Here is an 11,693-nt window from a genome sequence, read left to right as displayed (position 1 = left end):
CCTAGAGGCAGCTCAGCACCGCACCCCACCTCCCCCTTCCAGTTCAGGAAAGGGAAACCCTAACATCACTCAGTGGCCTCACTGAATTGAGGAATCAAAAATCAGTGTTTGAAGAGACAAAGATGGCTAGAATTTGGAGGGCAGAGTACTATAGAGCCAGGAGCTAAACAGAGAACTCTAGAGATCAGAGGGGCATCCATGTGAGGCTTTGACTGAGTACTGATCTGCTCCTGCATAGAAGAAACTTCCCCAGGGGCGCCTGGGTGACACAGCGGTTAAGCGCCTGCCTTCGGCTCAGGGCGTGATCCTGGTGTTATGGGATCGAGCCCCACATCAGGCTCCTCCGCTATGAGCCTGCTTCTTCCTCTCCCACTCCCCCTGCTTGTGTTCCCTCTCGCTGGCTGTCTCTATCTCTGTCAAATAAATAAATAAAATCTTCAAAAGAAGAAGAAGAAGAAGAAGAAGAAGAAGAAGAAGAAGAAGAAGAAGAAGAAGAAGAAGAAGAAGAAGAAGAAGAAGAAGAAGAAGAAGAAGAAGAAGAAGGAGAAGAAACTTCCCCAGGTCAGAGAAAACCACTCATAAAAAGTTGAAGTGCAAACTGGGTTGAGAATAGTTTGTGTCTCCACAGCCAGAGTGGAAAGACTTTGTAATGGAAAGACTTTCTACAGAATACACAGGATACATACTTACTTTGGTTTTAAGCCTAGATTTTCCCTACTACAAGCTAATCTAAATCCATCTTAACATGCTGAAATCAAGCTTGAAAGGTAGCCAACTGATTAATCTTCCTGCATGCCAGGATAAATTCTAACATACATAATATGAATGGGAATGGGTATGTTGCAATAAAACCTTATTTTACAAAAGGGGTAGCTGATCCATGGGCTACAGTTCACTGTCCTTTGTCCTAGAGATAAATATATACTATCACAGATGAAAAATGCTCTGAGTGGGACTCACTTCAGATGAGACCCTGTAGATGAAAATATCAGTGACATTAACACAAGAACTATTCACAATGAGAAAAAACATTTAGAGAGAGGATCAGGTACCATATCAAGCACTCTAGCATCTATGTAATTGGAGTACCAGAATAAGAGGGGAAAAGGACCGAAAAATATTTGAAGAAATAATGGCTGACTTTCCCCTAAATTTCTTGAAAACAAATTCCCAGATCCAGAGAGGTCAACAAATCCCAGCAGTTGAGAAAAAGGAGGCTTTTTGTTGTTAGCTAATTTTCCCAAGGAATTTTCATCACAAGCTGTGATTCAAATCGATGTTCACTAATTTAACTTGAGAAACATTAAACACTGTAACCTTCAAAAAAAAATTTCTACAAATCGATGTTCACTGATTCAAGAACCCAAGTTTTTACCTATTTGGTGTACTTCCTCTCAAGTTTGATACAATGAGTCTAGCCTCCATAATAAGAGCAAAATCAGTATTTATTGAGATATCAACTATGTGTCAGGCATTGTGCTAGGTATTACCTCATATATTCTCTCATTTAATTACAACATCTATTGGGTAAGAGTTGTTTTCCCCACTTTACAATTAGAAAAACTAAAACTTGCAGAGTTAACACAGAATGTTTAAATAACAACCATAATCGTAGAATAAGACACAGATTCAGGTCTTCTGGATTTATAGACTATATTCTCCTATGGGGCTGGATTGTATGAATGGAGCATCTGAAAAAGAAATAAGGCATATGTATTACATAACTAGAAATCATGCAATATAGGCATCTTGAAAATATGGAATGTACAAACTCATTGATGAAGAAGAAAAATGAGGCCTTCAATTTAAGGGATTACTGGTAACATACAAATCACTCACAATAATTCTCACAGCAAGTATAATAACTCCAAATGGTTATAAGACTTAGAATCATAAAACCATAATTGTGAAATTATTTACAGATTGTGGAATCCAGCCTATTCCTTTTGGAGAAACGGAAATGCAGCCCAGCAAGTTAAATCATTTGCCTAAAATAACGTGATTGGTTATTGACTCTTTCTGCTAAAGCATCCCCAGTTCCATTCCAGAGAATATAAATTATTCATGCAGAAAGACAAACCCAATTTTGGCAGGTCAGAGATTTCAGTGAGATGCGAATTGGTTAGGGATTGTGATTTATGAATTGAGGCAGCTGTCCAGATTGCCTTATCTCAGCTGTGCTTCTGTGAAATCTACTACTGGGAGTACCTGAATTGATCTCTATTTCATCCCATTCAACAGTCATTGGATATCTCATGAGGAGGAGAGTAAATTAAAGTGACACAATGCAAAACTCTGAGAATCAAAGGATGCCAGAGAGGAAACATAAAGAGATTATTTCTCCTTGTTTGCCAAATGTAGAGCCGAGATAGTTTGTGACCATACTCTGAAGGATTAAATATAAATCATGCTTTATTTTAAGCAAAATATCCGCACTGTAAATGTCAATCACATACATTTATACATACATACACTCATATTTATACACACAAGCACACACGCTCTACTATAAGCCCGATGAAGGCAGGGGCTCTATTATTCTCACACATTCCCAACAATGTACATAGCAGTTGATATTGCAGATACTCAATATTTACTGGGTGAATGAAAAAAAATGAAGGTGAATAAGCACAAACACATAGAAAAGCATAGCTCTAAAACAATACCTGTGACTAGATTTAAAGTATTAATTTAGAGCAGATTATAAATAGTAATATGAAAAATATTTATAGGTTGATATGTGTTAGCCATCCTGACTAGTGCTTTTCTACACTGTTATTTCATTCGATCCTGTCTTGAGTTCTGTGCAAAATCAAAGGTTTGTCCCCTTTCTGGGCTAGACCACACAAGTTTTAAATGTTTTTAATCTCAGAAATTTTAGGACTCAAAGAATATCTGGCAAAAGATTATACATGACTCCCTTAGTTTAGAGTAGTACTGGAAAAATGTAGTAATCAATAAATGCCAGCAATTTGTGTATGCATGTATGTGTGTGTGTGTGTGTGTGTGTGTCTATGTGTGTGTGTAAGCAGTGGTAGTAGTAACAGTTGTAGTAGAAAAAGATCTGAACCTGTTTTCACTCCTCTGCTGAAGTTAAAAGCTTTAAGCAAGTTTGAGCAAGCAAGCTGGTACTATTGCCTCAAATTTTGGGCCATTTACTCAGGAAATTGGTGGAGGTGACCTGGTCATTTTAAAATCTTTGGAGCTGGGAGAGAAGAGGTATGTTTTAGTGATTAAATTTACCCAAAGCTTCCCACTAGTCTTGGCATCTTAGTAGACTCTAAAGGAAGAGACACTCCCTTCTGAAAAAGATTAAACAGTGACAGAGGAGAGACACTGAAAATAGACATGCATATTTCAAAGTTGCTGAAAGAATAAATCTTAAAAGTTCTTATCACAAGAAAAAAATTTTTGTAACTATGTATGGTAACAAATGTTAACTAGATTTATTGTGGTGATCATATTGCAATACAAATATCAAATCATTACATTGTACTCCTGAAACCAACATAGTTTCAATTATACCTCAACAAAAAAATTTTTTTTAAAGTGGGATCTGCATGTTATTCATTCTTCCCAAAAATGTTCTTCGTGGCCAATACAAATGTTCTTTATGTTGAAGAAAGCAGTGACTCTTACTTGCTTAAAAATGATTATTAATTTAACATTCTGTTGTCTTCATAACTAAGAAAAAATAATAGAAAATAACAGATGATTCAGGGTCCCATTAAACACAGGAGGAATGTTTTCCCAAATACTTTAATAATCCTCATACAACAACTCTGTGAGGTAAATACTACCATCATCCCCAGTTGGAGAAACTGAGATTCAGGGATGGTAAATAATTTTCCCAAGATCTCAGATCTAACCAAGTGGTGAAACTAGGGTTCAAACATAGGTTTTCTGATTCCAGAGCTCATGATCTGTGATACCATGTGGTCCTTCCTCCTCACACAGATACCAAATGGGAAAGAAATTTAGCTGACTTCATTTCTGTGGAGTCCTTCACATTTCTCAAGTACTCCCCTGGCACATATTACACAGGGTTAGTTCTCTGCTTGGCTTTTCCTCTTCACATTGAGATCAGGCCAGGAGCATGGGAAAATGGCCAACCTCCACAGCACCAATAACCCCTGAACTTTTTGCTGGAGAAAATAAGAAAGTCTGGACATATTTCCCCTTAATTCCTCGTGCTTCAGGGTCCTAACAATCAGTGTAATAATACCCTCATGTGCCTCCAGCTCACCAGTTAACAAGAACTTCATTCACGATCTTTCACTACCTGGTTTTGCCACCTATTAACTATAACTTTGGATAAATTACTTAAATTCTCTAAGCTTCATCTGTAAAATAGACCAATAAGAGAACATATCTCACAGAGTTGTAAGAATTCAGGGAGATAATTTGTTTAAAATACTTACTAGCAAATAGAAACCATTCGATAGGCTAATATATTATTATTGGATTTTTATTATAGGAGAGTTTTTTCCCATCTGCCTAGTTCTTCTCACATCCTTTTCACATCAGGAAAGAAGGGCTCAGTGAAAGCAGACAAGCATGGCTCCAAACTTTAGTTTTCATTAACTGATTCTTTAGGAAGAATGCACATATCCTTGATTCCCAAATTGCATTTTGAAACAAGCAAGCTTCTTGAAAAGATTTCCTCACTTAATGCCCCCAGTGATGGGGTTGATTGTAAAATCACTACACATTCTTCACCTCTCCACATCCCTGCCATTGGAATGCAACTTCAGATCTTCCTACTAAGAGCTGGAATCCATCTGAGGTTGCCACGAGACTTGCTTTGGCCAGTGCGACATTAGCAACTCTGAAGCAAGCAGACGCTTGAAAAGCTTTTGCACTTTTGGCCTTTTGAACTCTCTGTTTTGGAAACTCTGTAATTCCCACCACAAGCAGAAGTCTGGGTCAGTCTCCAGAATGACAAGAGGCATGTGCCTTGGTCACTCAGATCACTCTGGCCTGAGTCCGCCAACCTCCAGACATGTGACTTAAGTCATCCTGGATAATCTGCCTGGCAGCTGACCTGTTGACTAACCACATATGCATGCAAGAACCCAGCAGAAATCACTAAGCCAGTCCAGACTAGGAACAATAACCTCTTAAACCATGAGCGAAATAAATGCTTTCTATCTTGGCCATTAAATTTGAGAGTGGCTTACTATGAAACAATTCTTAACTGATACAGATACTGGTATCAAGGGTCAGGCACTACTAGAACAAAACCCTAAAATATGACATCATCTTTGGAAAAAGGCAGTAGGCAGAAAGTGGAGAAGTAACAAAGAAACTATTACCAAAGGCAGAAAAAGCAATGCCAAACTATTAGTGAAGGCTGGAAAAGAGGAAACAATTGTGGTAGGCTAGAAATATGGTGACTCTTATGGTATAATATGAAGACAATTGGCATAATAGTCACCTGAAATAACATGAAAGATAAAAAACATACTAATGAAAATTTGGATTTGGCTAAGAAGCAATTCAGAAAGAACTCTAAAAGTAACAGTTTGGTACTCCTAGCCACATTTGATAAGGTATAAGAAGAGAACAATGACCTAGTGAAGGGACCTTGAGATGAGATTGCAGGCAAAATTTGGGGAAAATATAGAGGGATCAGGACTTGCTACATGGGAATTCCTTTTGTTTTGTTTTGTTTTGTTTTCATTTCTAGCGTCTCTGGCAAGTAAAAATTCCTAATGCAAGACTAAAAAGCAAATCAACAGTATGACTACAACATCCTTTGATAAAACTCAAAATATTTAAGACATGACTAATGACCATCTCATTAGACAAAAGTTTCCTAAAAATCTTTAAAAGCATGGTCTCAGAGAAGCTTAATCCTTTCTTTAAAATAATTGTGGGTATAACTCTTTTTCAAACTAAGTGTGCTAAAACTGATACATTGGAAACTAAGGAAGAAGAGAGTTGTACCAGCCAACAAAACAAATGAAAGCAAAACAACTACTAGTTTCAATCAAATGGATATTAGTCAAGCTGTAAAAAAGACTCCTGGTCCTCCAAATTTCTAGCAGGGAGCGGTCTGAGGAAGTCACTCAGCTTCAAATGCAACCATTTTTTAATGAAAAAGGTCAGATGTTTTTAGCTAAGAACATAGAGGATGGAGCCATAGACTATTGACAACAATGCACCAGAAAACTGCTTCGATGGAGAAGTACAATAGAGTAGACTGGGGAGCATCTTTCAAGGAGTAGTACTGTGCCTTAATCATGGGATTTTCTCTGCCTTCAGAGTAGGGAGAACTGGCATTATGTCCTATGCAAAATTTCAGAATTGCTATGGACCAGTGACAGCAGCGTGCCTCCTGTTCTTCCACTTTGGAAGTGGAATTGTCTGTGAGAGTTCTCCTATCCCTGTATCACTATTGTGCATTAACATTGTGTGGAAGATAACGTTCTGTTTTGTTTCTTTAGATTCTGGATCGCAAGGAGCCACATAACAGCCGCATTCAGATTTACATGTGATGCAAATCACAAAACCTTGGACTTCAACCCTAATGCTATGATTAGATGAGACTTTCACCATTCTGGAATGAGGGTGAAAACCTGTGGGAGAGATATGAATATAAGTGACCAGAGGGCATATTGTGATAGAATATAAAATTAGTCACAAGTTTTTCCTATTTCTGTAGCCATACCTCTGCCATGTGACTGCAGATCCACCAAGAGGTCATAGATGTTTCTTGAATCTGGATTGGCACTGTAACTTTCTTTGCCTAAGGTAACATTAGCAAACATGAAGCAAGCAGAGGACTGAATAATGCTTGCACATTGGGGATTACCCTCTTTTGCTGCTTCCGATACCCTCAGCTGTTAGCATGTAAAAGGCTCAGGTTGTCATCCTAATCAACAGCCCTACCAATTGCCAAACATGTGAGGCCAGAGTCACTACAGCCACTGTCTTAGCTGGTGAGTATACCTTATATTTGGAAGGCAAAACTGAGCATTCATCATTTACTTCTTAGCATTTTTCCCTTGGAAGCCAGTTGTCCACAGAGATCAGCAGTTCTACTCTGCTCTTCTCATGCATAAATCTTAGAAAGGCAGGGAGACACTCCATGTGGTAAAGGCAGCCGTGATACAGCATTCATGAGGCCTGCATCTGTGTCTGCCTAAGAATCACACTTTCCCAAAGAGATAAACCACGTCCCTCTTCCAACATAATCTTTAGGGTAATAAGAGTATAATAAGGATAATATTTTGGCCTCCATATGCTTTATCCTTTTGTCTTATGACTCAATTGGGGATCATAACCTATAAAGGGAAGAGCAGTATTATTTATTTGGTCCCTTATAGATCTCAACAATGAAAACAATACTGCGTTTCTCCCATCTACACATGCAATTAAGGTTCAAGCTAAGCTTATTCATCTCTGAAAAAACACAGGAAGACTTTGATGATTTTTACATGTCTGACCCTAGCACATAATGGTCTAAACAAACACATTCATTGTTGCACATGGTAGAAATCAAAGCAGGATTCTTCCTGTGCAAAAGATAGCTTTGGCTTTTGGATACCCCTTCATAGGAATCAATACATAGCAAACCTGGAATGCTGTTTCTGAGAAGACGAAAATATACAGCAATTTCTCTCATCCAGCGGCTCTGAGGGATCATTACATTGTCCACGTTTATTTTCCCTATCCAGTGCAACACCTTGATTCAACAAGGCCATGGCCCCTTGCCCATTGGCTCCAATTGCATGTGTTATACAATCACTTCTCTGCATGCTAAGGAGAGCCGTGAAGTTGTCTAGAGTTACAACTTTTGCAAATCACAAAAAAAAAACAAAGATGAGGAAGGCAGATGAAGTAGCAGATTTGACCCATCATTGGCTATATGGAAGTATAGGTGGGTAGAAGACATTACACAGATATATCAGTTGGAAGGTATCTCCTTGTCTGTTTTGGCCCCTGCTGATCCCAGCACCCATAACAGTGTCTAGCACTTGATGTGCTTATTGAAGGACAAAAGAAAGAGAAGGCAGGATTGTTGACATGATTTGTGTCAGATCCTGGCCTCATCTTGGTTGGCAGTACACTATCTTTTCACTCAGAATAGAGATCTAACTTTAGATTTTTCAATGTCCACAGTAAGCATTCAGCAAAAAGACAAATATAGCAACATATCAGTAATATCAGATGTTGTAATAGCTATCATAATCTGTGTTACAGTTTCTTAAATGTCCCAGAAATTAGTCCTATTCTATAAAAGTAAACAAGAAAGAATCAGGAATATTTCCCACGTAATTATCTTTTCAGACATACCTACATGGAGCGTGGGGGGAGATCACTGGACATTTTGGAGAAAACTCTAAGCTTAAGAATGCCCTGATTTACATATAGGCAATTTTCAGGTAATTGAGAGGCATTGAGTGTTCAGAGCCCTTGTTGGACTGGACTCTTGCTTTGCTGGCACTTCTGTCTGTCTGGCTGGCTCTGCTGACAGTGTAAGTCAAGGGATTATTACATTGACCACATGCCCTCTGCTTTTCTTTGTTTTTGTTTTGTTTTGTTTTGTTTTGGGACAGAGATAGGAAAGTTGACTGGGGCCCCAGAGATCTACGGAAAAAAAAGAAAAAAGAAAAAAGAAAAGAAAAGGAGGAGGGGAGAGAAATTTGCAGTGATAAGTGTTTTCGGCTGTAAGAGTCATGAGAGAATATGAGTCTGATCCTGGCAGAAGCGAAGTGGCAATGTGGGTCAAGAATTAACCCACAGGGATGCCAGGCTAACAACTTCTGAGACATGTCTCTAAATTACATCAAAAACTTCTATGAAGGATGTGTAAGTATTATACAAACAAACAAAAAAAAACAGTTGTTTGAGTCTTGTCTTGTATTTTAACCTGATTTGCATAAGTATTGATGAATAAGAACCTCTACATATATGGAGAATAATATAAATATCAACTATATGATTTAGGATATTCTGAATTTAAAACTATAACTAGAATAATTCAGGAAGTACTTTAAGCTGTTAGTGTTTAAAAGTAGCTCACTCTCTTCTCAATCTGATAATTAAGAAGTGGAAAATAAGCTGTAATGACAATTAAATAAACATCATTTGGTTGTTAAGATAGTGTGCATACCAATGAGTTTAATATTAGATTTGTTATCTAATTTTCTAAAAGAGGTCTTAGATATTCTAAGATTCTCTTGACTTTATTGAAAAAGAATTACAGGGGTAGGAGGAATAGTCATTGAATTCAGAGCTTTTTAAATATTTCCAAGATTATACATTTGATTAGCAACATGTCCTTATTTGACTGCTGCATTTCATATTTTCAGAGTGCAAAGGCGTGAGCAATCTCATGATGCAGAATTTACATTGGGCTTTATGAGGTCTAAAGTTATATCTTGCTTCAAAAACTCATAAATCTTAAATATTTTAAAATGTGATAATGAAAACATCCTTTAAAATGTACTTCTTTAATGTTTGTTTACAAAACATTTCTTTCTCCTAAAACCATTAACAGGTGAAGCCTCCAACCGTGATCGGTCAATTCCACACCCTTTTCTTTGGATCAGTGAGAATGTTCTTCCTTGGGGTGTTAGGCTTTGCGGTCTATGGGAATGAGGCTTTGCACTTCAGTTGTGATCCAGACAGAAGAGAAATAAATCTCTTCTGTTACAATCAGTTTAGGCCAATCACTCCACAAGTAAGTTTTTCTGTGTTCACGTAAACCTTCCTCTACCCTGGATAAAAATTGTTTTCTTTTTAAATGTAAAATAATGTCATAATAAGATGAAGAATACCCTAATAAGTATTATTTTCTAGAATTATTACTTGTTTTCTAACTGGCTGTTTATTTCAGGTAAATTAACTTGAGTTGGTCAAGAGTTTCTTCCATCTCCAGAATTCTGTTATCTATTGATGTTAGAATTATACTCTAGGCCTGTAATTAGAAAATGGAAATTAGGTAGCTACTAAAATAAAATACTTCATTATTATTTGTAATTGGTAGGTGATGACAGCAAAATAGGACTACATTTTTACAATTCACAATTTAAAAATTTAAACATCTTAGTAATATGCTCAACGTTACTATCTTCATTATATTATTTTTATTGCTCATAAGACTTATGAAAGTTAGAATTGTTAAATTTGCCTCTGTTGAGAGTCAGTCTCTTTCGTGTGTTTTTGGTAACATGTTGGCCGATTTGACTAAGATATTTCTGACATACTTTAGGTGTTCTGGGCGTTACAACTAGTGATTGTCCTGGTTCCAGGAGCTATTTTCCACCTTTACGCTGCATGTAAAAGCATCAATCAAGAATGCATTCTTCAAAAGCCTATCTACACTGTGATTTATATCCTCTCTGTTTTATTAAGAATTAGTCTAGAGGTGATAGCATTCTGGCTTCAGATTCACCTCTTTGGTTTCCAAGTTAAAGCCCTCTACCTGTGTGATGCTGGATCTCTTGGGGAAAAATTTACTATTATAAAATGCATGGTGCCAGAACACTTTGAGAAGACCATTTTTCTTATTGCAATGTATACATTTACTGTGATTACAGTAGTACTATGTGTTGCTGAAGTTTTTGAGATCATATTTAGAAGATTTTGCTTTCTAATTGGGCAATGACCAGAAGGCTAATTATCTATTGTCATGCCACAATTCTTTCTCAATCATTCTTACTTAGTTTCGTCTTATTCAGAGAGTATCTCAATTTCAAACATAAATATCTGTTCTTTAAACTTACCTCAGTGTGTCTGAACTTCATGTCTGATATAAAATATTATACTAAGTTCCAAGGCAGGTTCTCGAACAAACATTTCATTCTACTTTAATTTTGTCACACACTAGAAAATATCTACAGAACTAATATTAACTCTTTTTTAAATAGTACTTTTACAGAGTTCTCTCACACAAAACATCTTAAATAATCACAGTATTTTGTGGCCAGAGAAACTTTTATTATCTCTTTTACACAGAGTGGAAAATTGAGTCTCAGGGAGGTAATACATATGCCCAAAGTCATATAACCACATCAGGATTCAGATCTCCTAAAAGTAAAGTCTGAAGCCTTTTGGCTAAACTTTGAGGGTGTAATTATATTTGCATTCACATAAAATGTAACTTAGTTAAGCACAAAAGTTGTAAATTAATTATTAAAAGTCATTCTATAGTTTGATCATTAACTTAAAGAAATGGAGTAATTACATTTTTAATATTATACTGTTTTCTTAACATTTTTAACATTAAATTATATGATAATATAGCCACCAAATAAATTTAAAACGCTATGGCAAATATTGTGAATGGTTTCCTTGTTTCTTGTTGAAAAAAAAAAAAAACACCTCTCACAGATATCCTAATAACTATAGCTTTTATGTTCAAGATTATTGAACTGGAAAACTATATTTATATTAAGTTAGACTTCCTGAAAAGCTATGAAATTATTTCAGAGAAATTTATATCAGTTCAGTGTATTCTTTTTAATCTGCCTATCTTAACAATAATCACCTTAATTGATATCATTTAAAATCTTTATGTATGACTGCCTTGTACTGATGCCTTATTAGCAGAGAGAATATAGTCAGTCAAATATTGAGGTTTTCAATTTTTTCTCAAACATTTTTCAGCCTATGTTTAATATCATGAATTTCTAGATTTAGGATTTTAAATCATTGAAGCTTTCTCCACATAGAAAGTATAG

At 36.4% G+C, this 11,693-nt stretch overlaps 1 protein-coding gene across 1 annotated transcript; it reads left to right on the top strand.

Annotated features, from left to right (window-relative positions):
- Positions 1–8,506: 8,506 nt before the first annotated feature.
- On the top strand, positions 8,507–10,618 carry GJE1 (gap junction protein epsilon 1). Its single transcript, XM_026504680.3, has 3 exons — positions 8,507–8,817; positions 9,509–9,691; positions 10,223–10,618. Exons 1-3 carry the CDS (start codon positions 8,779–8,781, stop codon positions 10,616–10,618), a joined length of 618 nt encoding a protein of 205 aa, XP_026360465.1. The 5' UTR covers positions 8,507–8,778.
- The last annotated feature ends 1,075 nt before the right edge of the window (positions 10,619–11,693 follow it).

This window comes from Ursus arctos, unplaced genomic scaffold (genome assembly GCF_023065955.2).
Source record: "Ursus arctos isolate Adak ecotype North America unplaced genomic scaffold, UrsArc2.0 scaffold_13, whole genome shotgun sequence".
NCBI classification, from domain to species: domain Eukaryota; kingdom Metazoa; phylum Chordata; class Mammalia; order Carnivora; family Ursidae; genus Ursus; species Ursus arctos.
This window is presented reverse-complemented; position numbering and strand designations above follow the sequence as displayed.